Raw genomic sequence first — 20,872 nt, 5'->3', positions numbered from 1 at the left:
CTATGTAAAACACAAAACTACTGAACTGGTATTATAAAATGCAAGTTTAAAAGACTTTTTCTGACTGCGTTTCAGAATCTAATGATGCCTGGTGGTGTATCTCAGAAAATAATGCTCTGTTGTCGGGTACTATCGTCTTGCTGCATATTGATCAACTTAGCTAATTAGAATACACTTAAGTAAATAAACCCTGAAATTTGCGCTATTCTAGTTGAAATTAAAATGCGCTTTCATTAAACGAGCTCATTTTGAAAGTTCGGTCTGCTCTCATAAACACGCCACAAATGGGTCTGTCACATCGTAACTCAGTGTTCTTCATCCGTCGTAATAGCCCTTTCGACTTTTTTTTTTCATGTAGAGTGACAGTACGACATAACTTATTTCACAGTTAATAGCAATAATAATGCCCGAAATGTGTACTGTACAGTAAGTGAAGTTAAGGGTTTAATTACAACCGAACAGCTCTGATACATTTAGGAAAATAGTCTCTAAAGGCCCTGTTTTTACCGTGAGATGTAATAAAGAAGTGTTGTAGCATTTTGGCACAGTACTGGTTTATTACATCCTAATTACGTGTATGTGTTTATTTTACAACTAGAACGTTGCCATTGTGGGCATCAAAAGGAGTACAAAATGTAGGAACAGTGAAAGTACAACGTTTCTGTAAAGCAATGGAAGTTTCTGTGAAGGAGTATGGACAGCTGGAGAAGATTGTAAATTGTTCCACCTTGCTCTAGAGCAGTGGTTCCCAATCCTGGTCCTGGTGACCCATACACCTGCTGGTTTTAATTCCATCTCACCTTAATTAGAGAATTAAAACCTAAATTGATCCCAGAAGTTGCTGCAATTGAATATTTGTCATTTGTTTTTAGTAACAAGTTTGGGATTTTATGTCACTTACAAAATACAACAGTTACAGCTCCAACATGCATTATGTAGGAGCTAGAAACCAAGAGTTCAAATGAATCTCATTATTAAGTCAGTGAAGGGTTTGATTGTGTAACTGTGGGCTCGGCTGAAACAAAAAAACAACAGTTGTGTGGGTCACCAGGACCAGGATTGGAAACCACTGCTCTAGAATCTAGACAATGACCGAAAAACAGAATCACATTTTTCATTACTGCTAATCTAAAAATGACCAAAGCCGTGTTTCGTGAGGACAGAAGTTTGGAATAGTGATTACACAATTGCTATTCCAGATGTGACACAATCTTACTAAAGTACAAGACCCTTGTTACAATATTTTAGTTAAGATCCCTCATGTTGCTAAGATCAATTTCCTCCCACAGTCCAAAGACATACTGGTAGTTTAATTGCTTCTGGGAGAACTGGCCCTGGGTGTAAGTGTGTGCATGATTGTGTTTGTGTCTGTGTGTGACCTGCAATGCACTGGCATCCCGTCCAGAGCGTACTCAACTTTATGCTCAGTGCTTGCTGGGATAAGCTCCGGCTCCCCTGCAACCCTGAATTAGATGAAATTGTTAGAAAATGGATGGAGTTGCTATGTCCTGTCTGTGAAGAAGCTCTCTGTAGGCTAAAAGAAGCATGGGAAGGATTCGAAGTTAGGGAAATTCAATGGAATCATCTAATGTGCAGTACAATTTACTTTACTATAGTAGTGATTGTGCCACTTTCTGTGCTGGTCTGTATGATATTAAAGACCTTTCCCCTCACCTTTAATAAATAATTAACAGATTAATAGATGAAATAAAAATAATTACACATGTATTAAATCTCCTTTGATCTTTTACGTTGTGGTATTCCATGTTATTTCCAAAAATCAGTGGACAAAACATTATCTGAACACTTGTACCATGTGTTACTGTATTACTTCTCAGATCTGTTACTTTACGGCACTTAATTTTAAAAGAGGAGAAAAAGAGCATTTTTAAAAGGCTTTGCTCATGATGAGCTGTATCTTGATTTGACATCTAATTCTCATAAGAACATAAGACAGTTTGCAAGCAACAGGAGGCTGTTCAACCCATCTAGGTTGTTTGGTTTTCAGTAGCTCAGTGATCTGAAGAACTTAACTAGCTTTTTCTTCAAAAAAGCTATGCTATTGGCTTTGACAACGTTGCAGGGCAGCTTGTTCGGGATTTACAGTAGTTTATAGACATGCCTTCTGTTCTCAGTTTAAAAAGGATTTCTTGGTTTCCATTCCATTCAATACTTGAATTGGGTTCCTTCATACAGCCTGAACAGTCTCCTCTTTTCAAGACCAAAAAGATTTAGTTCTTTTAGAAAACTAGGACATGTGATGACCAAAATGGTATACAGTATTCCCAATAAGGTCTTTCTAGAAAATTGTACAATTTCAACATACTGTAACATCCATTGATAACAATTATGGCCTTTTAACTATCATCTAGGTGGGGCTGCACATTGGTGGTGGTGGAGGGGAGTCCCCATTACCTGTAAAGCGCTTTGGAGTGTCCAGAAAAGCGTTATATCTGTGTAAGCAATTATTATTAATTATTATTCTCTTTTTATTCTGTTTGCATTTTTTAATCACTCCCAACGTTATCTACAAGTTGAAAACGATTTGTTAACATGAACTCCAACATCTTTTTCATAGGTAGCTTACTTAAACTCAGTCCTTCTCATTTTGTGTATTTATATCTTGTATTTTTTTGGTACTTGTATTAACCATGTTGGACGTTTCTACCTTATGCATCTTCAGCCAGGAGTGTACCAGTCTTGAATCATATTTTTTAAATTTCCTTTGAGGCTTCTGCAGTGTTTGTTTTTATCCTCCTGTTTTGTATTATCTGCAAACTTGACTTGCGTACTAAATGTCCCAGAATCTAAATAATTGGTATAATTTAGGAATTATAGTGGAATTTAGAATAGTGGTGGTCCTAATACAGATCACAGTACAATACTGAATTAATTACCCCAACTGGAGAATTCATCTGTTATCTCACCTTACCTATAGACCAGTCTTACACCTATTACTAATAGAGTTATGAAAATGACAGAGCTCAACTAAAAGAATATTTGCCAAATAATAGTATTTTCAGAGTCAGACTGAGCACTGAACACAACACTCAATGTGGATTTAGAAAGGATGGTCTTTAATTTATTAGAATACTTTGAATGAGAAAAGAGTACAGTTGATAACTGTATAACAACATATTTATTTAGATTTTAAAATAGTTTTGATAAAGGCCCTCATAAAAAGTTAATTCTCAAATACGTTGTAGGAATACACGGTAATGTATAAATGTGTAATTGGGCCATTGTGTGCAGTGGTGTACTGCAGGGATCTTATGCTGATTGTTCTTCCTGATCCATATCAATGAGATTCTAGTTAGTAAACTCGTTAAATCTGTGGATGATTCAAATATACAGTAGGGAGAGTGGTGAGCTCCAGAAGTAGCTGGAAAGGACTCGTAAAAACACTTAGACAAAATCATGGATTGGGCAGATACTTGGCTGATGAAATGTAACTGCCTGACAAAGCGCAAAGTAATTCACACAGGAAAAAAGGAACGTGCCCTATACATGATTGACTCCAAGCTCCATGAAAGGCATCCGGGTGTTTATAAAGATACTTTGGTGCCCTCACCAAGACTATCGATGCGGGGAAACAAATAAAACAGACAGGGTATTTAGAAGGAAATGTGGTTTAGGTAAATGGAATTTTTGCTCAGGCTTTACAATACATTAGTAAGGTCTCATTTATTAAATACATCCATCCCAAGGGACTGTGTCAGTCAGTAGCGAAAAAAGGACTCATAGTCACAGCTGGAACATAAGAAATCGTACAGATGAGGAGGAAGCCATTTGGCTTATTTGGTTTCTAGTAGTTCAGTGACCTGAGCGTCTTGCCCATTCATTCCTTGAAGAAAGCCAAGGCTTTGTCCAGACATAACTCTTTGATGGCTAAGATTCACAAGATCCCATCCTCAGTTTTAAATTCACCCACACTTAGTTTTCATTTTTGTTTCCGTACTTTATGATGGAAACTAAAGGAATGTGCATTTTAAACTGAGCAGGAGAAACCTGAAAGGGAATTCTTATTGGAAGGAGAAGAGGAGACATTTTGTGTGGGTGTCTGGGAATGGTTTCTCATCTGAATGGTGGAGCAACAGGACTAAATTTTAGATGTACTACACTGATAAACTACAAATAACAAATAATCCACATGGACCACATGCCTTTGTCTCTTTGCAAGCTTTCTTATTTTCTAAAATGTGAGGGACAGAGTTAACATTAATGTACCTGAGCTTGAGTATTTATTTCATCCAATTAACTTCCTTTAATTCAACAGTAAAGGGTAGTTGCCGATAATATTTACAAATTTAAAGTGGTCAAAACATTTGACAAAATCAAAGGTTCTGAAACATCTCAGTTTAGTGGTATTCTACAATATGAAAGGTTAGGCTGATATTTTTTATGATATTATAAAGTATACTTTTGCTGCTACATGTCTTTTTGGGGAAACAGTAACCATTACCTTATGATTTACAGTACTTACTATGCTGTGAATTATTCATGTGGAAAAGTTATATCATAGATCACCGCAAGTACCCTTTTGTGTAACGTAGTACCTTCTAAATTCATTTCAGACCTAGAAGCACCAGTGCTGCCAACATGAACAAAGCTAATATCTATGCCATTACAGTTTTGGAATCTTAGGATAAATTAATTAAAATATTTGCTGTTCTATTCCTTTGATAAATTACTTTGATAATTAAGGATTATCTGGTGCAGAAGCTTAAAACTGAATAGAGCTGCTGAGGTTGACTACTCTTGATCAACGGTAGTGGCTCTTGACCTTTCACGGCAGCAATATTGTGATCTGTATTGATTAAAGCAACATCTATGACATTATAAGTGGTGATACCGAATCTGCAGGAAAACCAGAAAGACATCTCAGTGCTAAAATCACCACTACGATACAAGGAGGCCTCCTTCAAGTTTCAGAATTAGCCATTAAAATAGCGTGACTCAATTATGCACCAAAGACAACATGTTAACTTTGCAGAGCTCCTCAACCTACACTGCACAGAAGAGTCTAGTACATGGAAATGCATGTGACAGTTCCTGAGGTAGAATTGCCCTCTATAATAATGACCTCTTAAACCCACCAAGAGATTTGAGAGGGCCTTGCCTTTTATAATTTATCCATAGCAAAGAGACAACAGTTAATTTATTAATTGTTTTTATTGGTTGAACCTTAAGACACCAGTGTTAATGCTTCTAGATCAGTATCCTGAGAGGTATAAAAAATGGGCAAACATTTAGGAATGAATGTAGAGGTAATCAAAGATAAGGTTTAAATGGGACGTGGAGGGAAGTGGAAAGAGCTTGCAGGTAATTAACTCATCTGTATGATATAATTGCCACCTAAGAGACTTTTCTTTATGGAGAGCACATTTAGTGGGTATTGTTACCATGGGTTTAATAGTGACTGTTAGTCTATCTAATCAACAATAATCGGCCAACAAGGAATACCACTCTACATTGTTGGGTGGATTGCAGACATAAATTTGTCTTCTTCATGTGATAGGCTATGACTGTCAAACAAACATTAACCTTACATCTGGAACTGTGGCTTTACCTTAGCAAATTCAAGAACAGATCGGAGGCAATTTCATACTGGGATATGCAGAAAGGTATTCACTACCATTCACTGTAAAATTGGGAGCTTATGAGTCTATCAACACTACCTCTCCTCTGTACCTAGAGCCCAAGGAAAAGAATGATACTATACAGATGGAAATCTATTTCTTCATAATGCCAAGCCCCAAACAACACATGTACTGTGTAGTTATATGTTTCAATAGATGGTTGAAGTATACCCATCCATTTTCTTAGCTCTTTTTCCAATATAGGGTCGCGTGAGATTCAAAGGTGGGGTACACACTGGATGGGGTGCTAGTCCATCACAGGACACACACTGATGCAAACATACACACCATGGCCAGATTTCCCAGAAGCCATTTAACCTATCAGTATATCTTTGTACTATGGGAGGAAAACGGAGCACCTGGAGGAAACCCACAAGAACATGGTGAGAACATACAAACTCCACGCAGATAGCACCGCAGAAATTGAACCCAGGACCCCAGTGCTGCGAGGCAGGAATGCTAACCACTGTGCCTTATCTGCATCTGCAATGGTATCTGCAAAACAATTTTAGCAATCATAAACAAACATCATTTTTTATACATCTAACCATGTGGCTTTTACAGATTCTAATTTTATTGTATTACAATGACATCACTGTTCCTTAAATAGCTGAACTTAAAACAGTATGTCATCAGACAACTGGCTTTTTGATTTAATACTTTCATGTGTTTTTATTGCAAAACTGCACAACTTATATTTGGCTCTTCAGGTGGCTTATTTATATACCAAATCCTTGTCTTGCCCATATTTTGCATAACGTTTGTAGAAAGTAATGTTTTTCCCTCATAAGGTACCAGCGCATGAAAAAACACAGATGAAGAGGATCTATGTTTGACTGACTCAAACAAGATGATTCAGAAACAGAACCCATCCCATTGAAGGAGAAAGTTGAATTATTGAGAGTTTTTTTTACTCATTATTGATTTCCAAGATGTATACATTTTTAGATCTTTACAGTTTTCATAGCTTTAGCTCTACTTTTGACATTAGTACTGGTAATTTTTTTAGATTCAGTTAAATACTTGTAATTAAAAGGCTCGTAGAGAAATGGAGTTGATGTGAAGAGACTCCAAAGACCACCTGAAGTTCAAATTGGGCCCTAGAGTCAAGAGGCTACCATGTCCAAAGTACATTTTGTCATTATATGGAAGGAGGCAGATAGTAGTTGCTTTTTTTCTGTACAGCACTGACCCTCATGCCTGGCCTGGTATCTGTGAGCTTCCAACAATATCAGCGATCAGTGAGAACTGCCTCAAGTCCCCCAGATAATGCCTGTAATGCACTGTATGCATTAATCATAACAGGGAATGGATGACAGTGGTTTGAAGGCTATGTGTGTGGATTATTCTCCTTTAATGTTTTCTTTAATGAAAATGTTTGTTGCAACCATTGAACCTGTACAAGGAAAGTACTTTATTCCACTTCTCTTTCTCTTTGTCTTTCTCTCTCACACACACACAAAACACGAACACAAATAAATGCTAGCTTCATGAAACTGTCCTTTGCATGATTTACTGACTGTCATGAGATTGCAAAGGGCTGTAGGGATTACTGTGTCGTCTGTGCCAAGTGCTGTCCTAGAATTCACAGACCTTTCTGCACATGTTAATTAATCTCTGCTTAAGCACTGCAATTGTCAGACCCATCCTGTTAGACAGCAAGTAAGATCATTTTCAGTGCTTGATAATTCTCTCCTTGATGGAACCCCAAGAACTCTTCTACTTACACGTCTCTAGGTCAAAGACAAAATAAATAAATTCCTGCTAGGAAGCCAGCTCAGCTGAGCATTCTTTAGGAGTATTAAGAAAAGTTTATCTTGACAAAATATTTACACACAATACAGATGTGCTTTTTATAAATAAGAATTTTATGTAAAGTTTCTTTACAAGAACAGTGACAAACTGGTGCTTTTTAATTTAAAAAAAAGAAGAACAAAACAGCATAGGGCAACAACATTTACCCCACACCCTACCTTAGTGGTAACGCCCTGAACATTTCTGCCTGAAGATCTCCTGAACACAATCAAACATTTGCAATATAAGTAGTGTGCAATAAAAGATTTCACAGTGTCAGCAGCAGCACCCCAAGCTGTGGATCTGAGGTGGCGAGAACTCCATACTGTATAAAAGATTTAAAGATAGACCTGAATCAAGTGATTCAGCACAGGCGTCCTTTTAGCTGGGGTAAGACTAACCAACCAGATGCTGCTGTGAGTTACCATGATTAGAACCAAACAATGGAGGATTATCTATATGGCGGGGCTTTCATTAACTTACATTTAGAAAAGGTATGTCTTGTCTTGTTGATCTTTACAAACAACCAGTGTAACGGAAACAAACAAGCATATTTTCTGGTATGTTTATATTTTCAGAAAGCTTTTGATGAAGGTCCTCATAAACGAAGACTTCAAATATTGGTGCTTAAAATGATGCATGTCTTTAGAGTGAGAACTGGATAATGGATTGAACACAGAGTGGGGGGGGGGTGAGATCATTCGAGTACCTCAGGGGTTAGTATAAGAAACACTCTCATTTATATCAATGATCTGGATCCTGGTATGGTAGTAAAATAGTCACGTTTGCAGATAATACCATAAAAGGACCAGCAAAGAACGTGGAAGATGGAAAAGAAAATGAATAAGATTTGGATACAATTCAAGATAGGGAGACATGAACACCTACCTGGCAGACTTGTTAAAATTGTACTATGAATTAGTAAGACTTCATTTATAATATTGAGTACAAATTTTATTAACATGTTACAAAAAACATATTGTTACTATGGAATCTGTACAGACAAGAATAAACAGATACATTGCCAGGCTTAAAGGAATGAATAGACTGTGAGGGGACATCATTCAAGTATTTACAATCCTCAAAGGCATTGTTAAAACCATCCAAATGGACAGGGTTTGTCTTCACATCAAAGAAATATATTGTTGCACTGGAATCAGTCCAGAGAAGAGCAAACATTGGGGTTTCTGGCACTAACAGACTGAAGGAACTAAACCTTTTTTAAGTCTTCAACAGAGAAGACTACTAAGAAACCTGACCGAACTCAAAATCCTCAAACTGCACTGGAATTCAACACAATGGATTGGGATAAATCAGCAGTGAAAAGTGCATAAAAAGACACAGATTGTAATGGAAGTATATTTAAAACTGAGAACAGGAGGCATGTAGGAACATGAGTGTTGTTAGAGTCTGGAAGAAGCTACCCGGCTGTGTTATTTAACCTGATACCCTGGCTTCTTTCAAGAAATGGATAGATGTGATCGTCAGATCACTTAGCTACCAGCTACTAAATAAGCTAGATGGCTGAATGGCATCTTCTTATTTGAAACTTTCTTTTATCTTCAAAACGTAACCACATCTAGGCCCCTGGAATTATACAGGGAATTACAGTAGCTTCATATGACTGCAGCTACAAGTGGTCTAAGAAAAGAAACTTAAAGTGAATCATTCAATTACTAGAAATTATGGAAGCCATATTTATATTGTTCCAAGTTCTTTTTCTGAAAAATGTATTCAAACTTTTCTTGAATATTTTTCTGTACAAATCTGAAACATTGAAGCTCCTATTCCAACTAGCTGCAGCAAATGAATGTTTTTTTTATAGAGGCTACTAACAGAAAAGTCTAACAGAAAGCCAATCATTTTGTCTTGGCACCTGAAAGACCTACAGATACTACATGAGATGTATCAACAACCTTGTCTATGGGGACACCATAAGTAAGCATTGCAGCACAGAACACCGTAATTATTACTATTAATAACAATACGCCATCCTCATTGAAAATATCTACTAGATTGAGAATTCCCTTGCTATTCCAAAGAAGACAGAAGGGAGAAATACCTGGAAGGAGTTTCTGACTATAGCAGTAGCATGTTTTCTGGGACTTCATGAGCCTTTCAATCAAAGGCAAAGTCTAAACTAATTGCGTAATTGTGGGGTCAGAAACTACCAGTGCAGTCATGAGAGCCCTCCATTGCTCTGAATAACGTTTGGAATATAAAACTGAGACAAACATGAATTTAGGAGAAGGAAGGAATGACAAAAATATCATCATACTAGACTTGTGCATTTCCAAGCAAATTCTTCAGCACCCATTGCTGTAGAGTTTATGAAAGATTATTTTGAATTCATGTCAGTAAATTCAGGATCCAGAAGTAGTAGTTGACATTTTTATTTTTATATAAAGCAGTTTATTTGTTCTTTGTGATTTCTTTTGCTGTGGACTGCTATGACAAAATCCTGAATTGTTAACAAGTGTTACAGTTATTGTCATTTACAAGTATTTATATCTGTATACTTTTATCAACTCAGCCTAGTAGTAATACATAGTATATTTTTCTGACAGGTTTTCTCTAGTTTCAGAAGCATAGTAACTATATACCTGGATTAAAGGAAGGTAAATGTATGAGCCAGAAAGCATTCAAACAGATTAATGTTTTATTAAAATGACGGCACTTATTTTTAGACTTATTTTTGTTTATTTCATGACTGGATTTGTTATTTTAGAGTTGTCAGGTGGTAAACTGTAGGCCTAATTAAACTCTGAGGAGAGCACCATGCTGATCTTTTTTTCATTTATACTTTAGTGTTTTTCCAGGAAATCCACCAGGGAATGAACATTTAGTTAATTAAAATAATGGGCCTATAAATTAGAAAGAAAAATTGTATTATATAATTGTTCATATTAATCACCCTACTGGCATTTGTGTCACTCTTATATAAACGTAACATTAAAATACTTTATACTTACAATGAAATATAAATCTTTTCACTTTAATCTATAATTACAAAATAACTTATTTTATCTGGTGTTTCTCTATGTACTTAAACGCCTTACATGTACACGACTTAACACTAAAATCTTTAAACTGATTACTTTTTTGTTTTAATGGAAAGGTATAGAAACCAAAATGGTCATTTTACAACAAAAAAATGACAATACTGATTTAGCATAATGTTAGACTTTTAGGTATACAGTAAAAACAAAACATATTAATATTATCTTTTAGTGGAGTTCTAATTATTGTATGTTAAGATTTATGAAAAAAAGATCTGTGAAAAATGTGAAAAGGAGCCATGTGCGCCCATAAGCTTTTGATACTGTTATAATACAGTGCTCAGATTCCCATTCTATTTTGGATTTTAGCATTGATTTATAGTATTCAGCTCTTACATAAGACTCAAAAGCCTGGCACCTGATGTTTTGAAGATGCCTACTTTTCCTCCTGCACCTGCTATTATATAACGTGTGTGCCCAACACGAAAAAGATGAAGAGAGTAGGAGCCTTTGGACACAAATCCCCCTCCTAGGGAATTCTGCCTCCTGGAGGCAGATTGTAGGTATTTTTATTTCAGAGCGCTAAGTGCTCAGAGGCTTGACTTATGAAATACAAACGTACACGTTGTACTTTTGAACAGCATGGATTGTTTAGCAGTAGATTTTCTTATTAGGCCTCTGCGATCAGTCATATAGCTGTGTTTGCACTGCGCTTGGGCTCAAGTTCGAACATTAATCCCTTTCTGTACAGTTTGCAAACGGAACGGCATCATGGTTGTGTGTTTTCTGTGGTAGGCATTGCATTCTTGCTCTCCCTACTTAAATGAAGGATTAATTAGCTGTTACTAAACAGCAGTTCCCTTGTGTGACTTACATTAATAACCACCGGGCCCCTGGCTAACCTGCAATTCTGATGCTGCTTTTTGTCTTAAATAATATTGATTAGGGAAGGGTCTACAATTTCAATTTATTTAAGGAACACATGATGGTTAACCCATTCCAAAACGCTGAGACTCAGTTAGTAGTAATAGATTGATGTTTTGAGTCTTTATGTTACAAGTACACATAAAAAGATAATAATACAGGATTTTCCTTTGAAACAGAGCACTTTTTAAGTGTTTTATTCTTATTAATATTTACTTTAATTTAGTGTATAATGTCTCGGGTAAATAGCAAGCTCAAAGAGCACTGAGTTTCAAATACTATAAGGGAATCATCATAAAATCAAGCTAATGAGGAACTAAAACACATTAGAGTTCTTACTTGCATGGGCATGCAAAGTCGAGAAATTAGCTACATTACTGTCCTCAGATAGATTAGATCAGATTAGATATCTGATTATCACTTTGATATATTTCATGATGGAATCTTGTTCATACAAGCATAAAGGGATATAATTTTGTACTAACTTTGATTCATAATATCTTGTACTTATCTGTAATTATTTTGAATTGAAATAGTAATATATAGAAGCAATGCAGTCACTTCCTCAATGAAATATCTAATGAGTCACTTTTTAAATATTGAGAACATTTTAACTCAGAAGGCAAATTTGAGCACTCTAAAACAGGATAAGCATGCAGTTTATTAATATATAGCCTTTATATAGAATGATAGAGGATTACAATAGCCAGAAATACATTTGGTTTGCTGTAGGTACAAGTACAGGTTGCAATGTCTGTGTCTCCTGTGTTCACCAGCAGTGATCGGGCTTTGTAGTCAGAGGGGATTCATGTGTTCTTGCCTCTTCCCACTACAAGCAAATCTGGACCATGTGAAATACCTACAATGTACTTGTGTGACCCTAAGAACACTATCAAAGCAGTTAGAAGTCCAGCTCAGGCAGTTTGCTAAACCACAAGAAGCAAATGAAAACAGCATATTTTGGGTTGGAGGCTTGTCCGTTCTTAACTATTGTAAATGTTATTTGCTGATATTTTATGTAACATAAGAAAAATGCATTTGAATGCTACAATAGTTTACCACTGTGACCAATTAAACGAAATTGTTCTGAGAAGACTAAGAGTTTTGTATGCTGTTTCAATATCATTCGAGTACGATACACAGTAGTGTGACAGTTTAAGATACTTCATCTACCAAGTTTACCAACCTTTTTACAAACACACATAGATACATAAACACAAACTGCATGCTCTAGGAATCAGTTTATATTTTTTAAGAACACTTTTGAGATGAGTTTGAGAAAAAAATAATTTGGACAAAATGTCATCCCTTAATGCTATCCTAAATGTGGTTATGTGTTATTATTGTGCATCAATGATGTAATATATTGCTGTTGTTTTATTGTGCTTTAGAGTTTATTAATTACAATAACTTTATTTTATGTAGCACCTTTATAGGTAGCTTCACAAAGCACTTTGAGCCCTGGGAATGATCCTAGTTATGTCCGACCTTCTTTGACTTGACTGTTTTGGGCATGTTACCTAATTGTATCTCCCTCAAAGAAACAAGGTTCATTGTATGGGACTAATACTGGTCAGAACCCATTTTTCATTTCTCTCTCAGGCCATCCTGATGCTTGGGTCAACAGAAGAATTGGTAGTCACAGGAGACACTCTAAACAACCTGAAAACCTGGCCTGGGGTTCTGAAAACTGTATAGCTCTTAAACATTGCAGAACCTATAGACGGGTGGTCTGAGCCTGAGCTGGTGGCCCGAGCCAATACCTGAATCGGTACTGAACATAAAATGGGCTGTTCCATAACTCATATTGATATAACTATAATCCATCTATCCAATTTCTAGCTGCTTTATCCAGTGCGGGGTTGCAGGAGAGTCAGGCAAGCAATGGGCACAATGAAGGATACACCCTGGACAGGACGCCAGTCCATCACGGGGCACAGGCAAACACAAACAGAGACACACACACACTCACACCAGGGCCAGTTTTCCCATAAGCTAATTAAGCTTCCAGTGTGTCTGTGGACTGGTGGGCAGAAACCAGAGCACCCAGAGGAAACCCACATGACCACAGGGAGAGAATACATGCCACCATGCGGCCCCTATTCTTATCATGAACACCTGCACATCTTCCCAGCATTAACCCCACAGCTGGGTTTGTGGTGAGGGATCCTTGGCTCAAGATGGGGTCAATATCATGAACCATGTATTCAACATGTATTCAAATTCAGCAGTTGGCAGAATGCGGCTTTATGGTCTCTTCAGTACCACCATGAAATGAATAATGAAAGATAATCGTTATCAATTGAAATGTGGGAACAATCAATTGGAATAGTTCCAATACCGTAATTGGAATTCCAATAGAATGGAAATTATATTAATAATTGGAATTATCAATACTATGTACTGGCTTAGTTCTGGGTTTCCATTATAAACAAGACATTGGCAATAAAGATTTAACACCTTTAAGGAATTATAGATTTTTTTTATTGCATCTCTTAAAAGGTTTAAAATTTGCACTCAGGGGCATAATACTTGATGATATATTAATTTTTTTTTTTCTGACACAGGTGCACTTTGTTCTGACCAGTTGTCTTCAGTTTTACTATTTATTTTTATTGAGTAACAAACTTGTTGTGGGGTCATCTTTCTAAGTGCATATGCTGCAGGTCATATTTATAATAATAATAATTCCTTACACTTATATAGCTCTTTTCATGGATGCTCCATTCAAAGCGCTTTACAGGTAAAGGGGACTCCCCTCCACCACCACCAATGTGCAGCCCCACCTGGATAATGCGCCAGTCTGCTTATCACACATCAGCAATTAGTGGGGAGGAGAACAGAGTGATGAAGCCAATTCATAGATGGGGATTATTAGGAGGCCATGACTGGTAAAGACCAATGGGAAATCTGGCCAGGATGCCAGGGCTTTTTTGAAAATTGCCCTGGGATTTTTAATGACCACAGACAGGATCTCATTTTTACATCTCAGCTGAAGCATGGAGCCCATCACTATACTGGGGCATTAGGACCCACACAGACTGCAGGTTGAGCGCCCCTTACTGACCCACTAACACCTCTTCCAGGAGCAACCTTAGTTTTTCCCAGGAGGTCTCTCATCCAGGTACTGACCAGGCTCACACCTGCTGAGCTTTAGTGGGCTTCCAGTTGTGGACTCTAAAAACATGCTGTACAATGGGTGGATGATCTTTGACATGAGACCTGTAATTATTTTATTATTTTAAAATAAATAGTAACAGCCCATCATAAGGTTTGTCTGGTCCAAGAGGATCCTGTGAATAAAAAGATTAAAATATACCACCTAAATTACTTAATTGCAATATACAGCAGTATGTAAAAAATGTAAGCACTAGAAGAAACAGTATTCCTCAAAGTACAGGAAGATCATTTATTGAGAACTGGAAGTAAACTAACAAGAACAAATGCAAGACAGCTTCTAAAAATGCTGTCCTGTATTTTAATATAATATTTTATGACTTTATATATAATGTGAATTGTTTAAGACGTTTGTTTTAAATTTTATACTAATAGTCAACAATTAAACAATATTTCGCATGACTTGGATTTCAAAAGAGAACAAGGATCTGAGCAAGCAGCATATCAGAAGATGTAAAGTTAAGAAGCAAGATAAAATACAAAACCAGGCATCATGATCTCAAAATTAGAAGTAGAATTATTTCTAAAGCTTAGACGTGGGTTCTCAAAGAATGATGACACAAAGAAAGAGAGGGCTTTACTTTAAAGCTTCATCGTACTGTGAGGACAGATGGTGGGCCATGAAGTGTGAACAATGGCCCAGAAAAATTCTGTGTATTTTTGCTTAAAGAAATGTAGTGACTCTCATCAGTGTCAGGACTGTGGATATCACTTTCATGTCATTTATAGAATACATTCTGACGAAAATTACAGGTATGGTGCACAAAATTTGGATTAATTGTGCTGTAAAACAGAAATTCATTAGTCCTCAAGATGATACCAAGGATTACTGTATCTCACAGACCAAGCAAAAAGGATGAAAAAAATCATCTGACAACAACTTCCTTCAGTAGAACAAAGATCTACAGTTAAAGTCTCTAAAGTTGATAGAGGCCACAGAGATTAAATTAATATATTCACTGTAGTTGGTGAAGTAACAAGTGATGGATTCTTTGGCAGTTGTACTCCAGTTCTATTATTCCATGTGCAAAAAGTTTCTTAAGCTCTGATGATAAGTGATAAAAATATGACTTAAGTCTGTTTCTACTCAGAAATCAATATCAGAATTACTCTGCTGTGCAATGCTCTTGCAAAACTAAGTGTCAAAGGATAAAATACTTTTGTGTTACTAACAAAGTTTTGCCGATCTAATTGTCCTTCAAGTTTGTCGTGTTGCAGAAAAAAATGTTTTTAAAACCTAAGCGCGTTCTTCCAGAATATGGGGATTCTCATCATTGCGTTATTTCCATTTTGGACTTTTGTAAGTAGGTGTGTTTTGTCTACCCTTCAAATGATCATTCAATGATCACTCATACTTTTTCATCTTCCGGTCTTTCATTTCAAATGCTTTTAATTCCTAGCTTACTAAACCACATATTTGTGTTACAGTAGTGTTGGCCTGTGTCTGTAAAATTAACATTGCACCCAATTCATTCTTGGCACTCTGTAGAATACTCTAGAGACACAAGCAAAATCTCAATATTTCAGACTTTACCTGTAACTGCCAGGCATTATACACACAAGCTAGGGATTGTATACAGTGCCCGAAAGCTAAGAATTGTATGCTTTGCCTGTAACCTATCCATAGCTAACTCACCCTTCAGGTGCAGTTTCCTTCACTGAAGACATAGCTTTTTTCTCTCCCCTGCGGCAGCCCATGGGATCGGAGCGGATGGAGATGCGCAAACGGCAGATGTCGGCCCAGCAGGAGCTGCCGAGCGCTGCACGGGCCCCGCAGGACGCCGGGAACCGAGGGTCCAATGCCTGCTGCTTCTGCTGGTGCTGCTGCTGCAGCTGCTCCTGGTATGTTGTCCAGACAGATCCGCTCGTTCTTTTTTTCTCCTGTGAGCAACTGCTTCTGGCAGCTCTTAGTGCGAAGGGCCTGCACATAACATCCGGGAATCCCTCTGAATCGTGCGTACCTGGGGCAAGAAGTTAAATTATTTGCACCTAGCAAGTCTCTAGGAAAAGAGTATAATAATAAAAATAGTAAACTTTATTTTATATAGCGCCTTTAAAGGTGGCTTCTCAAAGCGCTTTACAGAATGAGAACAACAGTAAATAATAAAAAGAATACACAAGATGAAACACAATTACAATATACAGAGGAGACAGTGGATGGTGGTACTAGAAAAAGCATGGGGGTGAAGAATGGAACCAGTTAAGTAAAGGCTCTTCTAAAGAAGAAGGTTTTGAGTCTGGATTTGAAGGAGTTTAGAGAAGGTGACTCTCTGATATCCTTGGGCAGAGAGTTCCAGAGCTTGGGGGCTTAGCAGGAGAAGGCCCTGTCGCCCATACAATGTAGACGGGCTTGGGGGACAGTTAGGAGACCAGAATTAGAAGAGTGAAGGTTGCAAGGTGGGAAGTAAGGCGATAATAGTTCAGAAAGGTACTGAGGTGCCCAGCCATGCAGAGCCTTATAGGTGAGCATGAGGATTTTAAAGTCCACACGGAATTTGACAGGAAGCCAGTGCAAGGACTCCAGGATAGGAGTAATGTGACCACTTGCACTAGACCTGGTCAGGATCCTGGCTGCTGAATTTTGGACATACTGCAGTTTGTTCAGAGTAGATTTAGATACCCCAGTGAGTAGAGCATTACAGTAGTCAATTCAAGAGAACTCAAATGTGTTGATCAGCTTTTCAGCGACAGTTAGTGATAGCATGGGGCGTAGTCTAGCGATATGTGAAAAAAATATGTTTTGACAAAATGCTGCACATGTGGGTCAAATGTTAAGCCAGAATCGAATATCACCCCAAGGTTTTTCAATTTAGTCTGAAGTTCAAGTACAGAACCATCTACAGATAGGGTTACAGGATTGGCTTTACGAAGTTGATGGGGGTTGCCAATAAGCATGACTTCAGTCTTGTCACAGTTAAGATGAAGGAAATTTTGAGTCATCCAAGTTATTATGTCACAGATGCAATTAGATAGAACAGAGACAGCCACATCAGTGTCAGGTTTGGTATGGATGTATATTTGAGTATCATCAGCGTAGAAATGATGACTGAGGCCATGTGATCTTAAAAGCTGACCAAGTGGTGGAGCTGGAATTGCAAAGTGTCTCAACAAAGGAATTCCTTCTGGGACGTTTCTCATTTGGTGAGGATGCCATGTGTTGTTTAGGTGTACTACTCTTTTTTTAGCTACACAAACTGAATCATAATAGTTGTTTTCCACATCATTTTTTCGTAACTTCCATTTTAAATATCAGATGAGATTACATTTTTTTATTTCTGTGTCCCCCCCCCATCGGGTTTTGAAGCAAAATGCAAAATACATTTCTGGCTAGGGACACTAGTTCAGAAATCCAGATTTTGCGTTCATGGCCTTATAGAGTTCTAAAGGCTGAATGGTAAAAACCGGAAAAATAGAAGTGTTGTGAGAAGGAGGATTCAAAATATGAACCTCACGAAGAAGTTGAAGCTCTGGGCTTCAGTCTACCATGGATGCTTAATGTTGGGAAAAGCACTGATAAGGCCCAAGAGGGCTCATGGGCTTGGTTTTTGAAAATGTTTCTTCTGACATGACTTTTATGTGGCACGTCGCGTAAAAGCCAAGTTACAGGAGTTAGGATTGATCAACATTGGTTTTTTTAATCTCTTTCCCGTTGAATTTCTAACCGGCAAAGGCTGATAAGCACCCACGCCAGGAGGATTAGGTGTAGCTAAATAACGAGCTACACTGGGAATCTTCTGAGCACCAGTCTGTGGCATAGAGGAAACAACCCCAGATGGTTTCCTCTTTTCTGGCAGTGGTGCTTGTGTTAGGATTAAAATGCCATTCCCAACTTTAATCTTAATTAAACCCTACTAATGTTTCACAACTAGTTATTAAGATCTCTGAATGTTAATTGTTTTGGCTACAGACTGGTTTGAAAGTCTCACTAGGTTTTAATGACATTCAAAAGAAGAAAAGCTGCTTTTGCACCTGGTGAGAAACCTTGGCTCATCTTAATTATGGTGAAGAAAAACCTAAAGCCATTAGAGAGGTAGTGTTTACAAGATGTGCATCACTTGGGATGTATGCACCAGGGATATCTGTTTTTCACAGATTGGGTACAAGTGTTTGCTTCATCTTATAACATCTTTTAAAAAACACAAAAAAATGTATTGCAAGATTGTGTTATCTGAAATTATTAACCAAGAAATCTCACTGCTAGTATTTTTCTTTGAAAGAGCAATGTAAGGATAAGAGAAGAATTTTACGAACGGAAACATAGCTGCAAAAATGGCTTAAACTCTTCACACTGAATTGTGAAAATTCGGAATTTGTACTAATCTTTCCAACATGCAGTACAACAGGTATAATTTCTAAATATGCAATTCTATAAAACATAGCAAATGTGTTATCAATATGGGGGTGACTGTGACATACATAAACAAGGAAATTAATATGTGAGTTTCAATTTCTATAATATGGCAGTGACTTTAATTGATAAAAAACTTGTGACACAGGAATGAACTACAGTATATGGTTTGTGTCTACAAATTGCCCAGGTGCTTATTAACTGAATGAAATTTAACTTATTAATAATCGTGCAAACATACTTGTCACTCTTATCATTATCATTTTAGACATTACCTGATAGACATAGCTTTCTTCTTACGATTCCTCTTGAGATTCCACCAGTCTGTTCTTGTTTGTGAACACAGTCAAGCTGAGGCTGATGTTAAGACGCTGATGTTTGATTCCAGTCCGTCTCAGGACATGCACAGACACAAACACACTCACACCAGGGCCAATTTTCCAAGAAACCAATTAAAGGGAATCTGCAATGCTATTTTTATATTTCAGGGTTAAAAAGAATCAGCAATGATGAGCGCATTTTAAAACCATAATAAAAGTAAAATGTACACAGTAGCTTGTGTAACCTCAAATTTATATCACAAAATAGACTACATTTCCAGCTATGCACTGCGCCATATTCTGCTATTCAGAAAAAGGCAACAAAACTTCCAGTGACGTGAAGCAACCCTATTACATTATAAACAAGCAGGCTTGTGAATACATCTTTTAATCCTATAGAAATATTGCTTTCGATTTCGAGGCAGTTTTACCAATAAATGAAACTTACTTGTTAACCCTGCATGCACATCACATTGGGAAATTTTCTGCAGTGAAATATCTGCTGCACAACCTGTGCTTAATTCGTTCATACATCACATTACAGTAGTCATTACAGTGACTAGTGAGCAGGGAGGGCAGCTCCCCATCACAATTTGTGGGAACTCCAGCCCATGGAGAGACCAGGGGTTTGTAGTTACAGTATTTTCCCAAAGTTAACGATTTTGTACTTAATTGGGAATTTCTACAATTTTCCTACACTGTCAATTAATTTATTTTGTTACCAAAATTTAATAACCCGCCTTGTGACTGCAATTCCCCTTTAATCTACCAGAATGCTTTTGGACACCCCTACCAAGAGAAAAATCCATGTGACCACGTGGGTCACGTACAAACGCCATGCAAATAGCACCCTAGATCTGAAATTGAACCCAGGGCCACAGAACTGCGAGGCAGCACCACTGCCCATAGCACCATCGTAGCACAATGTAACAACACAATGAAGTTTAAAGTGTCTTATAAATCTTTCAGGATTATGGAGAAGGAGAAAGTTCTGATTAAACTTTCAAGACTTTCTGTCTTCTTTTCATTTTGCAGCCTTACAAATGTTTCTTTTTCCAAGAAAGCAGGGTAAACATGGCTTGCATGGTAAACCTTTTATTGAAATTCTATCATATTATCTGATATTTATGTTACACAAAGTGAGGTTTTGTCTTTTTTTTTATTCAGTCTTTTGATAGATTATATGTTATGTGTGGTTTGAAAAACTATGACCTTATTTCAAAACAACTAAAATTGTAAATTATTGTAGGAAGCATCTATCAGTGTAATAACCTGTGTTTTGAATATAAGGCATATAAATGTATATCCCTGAGAGTTCAACAAGGACGTAAGACGATTATGGTGTTCACTCTTCATTTCAGCAGAATTATCTTGAGTTTTATCATATTATAGAAATAAAATGTGATGTCACCTAGGAAATATCTTCATTGTATCATTGTACTATTTTAAAGAGTGAAAAGAGTAATTTCTTCTTCTGCTAAAACAAAACTATCCACAAACAAAACAAAAGGATGACATTGATAGATTAGTAAAATAAACTCATTTAGTAATTGAAAAAAGTAACTTGTATCCAACTGTTACAAAACAATGAATTAATGAATTAATGAATTAGAAAGCTTTTGTCAGATTGAAAACGCTTTAGAGACATGACTGTTCAAACTGTGAAATCAG

General features: G+C 37.0%; 1 protein-coding gene and 1 long non-coding RNA gene across 3 annotated transcripts in view; one reads left to right on the top strand and one right to left on the bottom strand.

Moving 5' to 3' along the window:
• Positions 1-20,872, bottom strand: part of LOC148655667 (uncharacterized) — a 340,056-nt gene that overhangs the window by 238,842 nt on the left and 80,342 nt on the right. The window lies entirely within an intron of this gene.
• rgs20 (regulator of G protein signaling 20) overlaps positions 1-20,872 on the top strand; it is a 29,677-nt gene that overhangs the window by 1,299 nt on the left and 7,506 nt on the right. For both annotated transcript variants that reach the window (XM_088642447.1, XM_088642446.1), the window contains exon 2: positions 16,227-16,375. In XM_088642447.1, coding sequence (XP_088498573.1) covers positions 16,227-16,375 — 149 coding nt within the window. The remainder of the gene's footprint in view (positions 1-16,226; positions 16,376-20,872) is intronic.

This window comes from Lepisosteus platostomus, chromosome 8, assembly GCF_059453375.1.
Source record: "Lepisosteus platostomus isolate fLepPlt1 chromosome 8, fLepPlt1.hap1, whole genome shotgun sequence".
Classification (NCBI taxonomy): Eukaryota; Metazoa; Chordata; class Actinopteri; order Semionotiformes; family Lepisosteidae; genus Lepisosteus; species Lepisosteus platostomus.
Note: the sequence above shows the minus strand (reverse complement) of the source record. Positions and strands in the feature narration are given on the sequence as shown.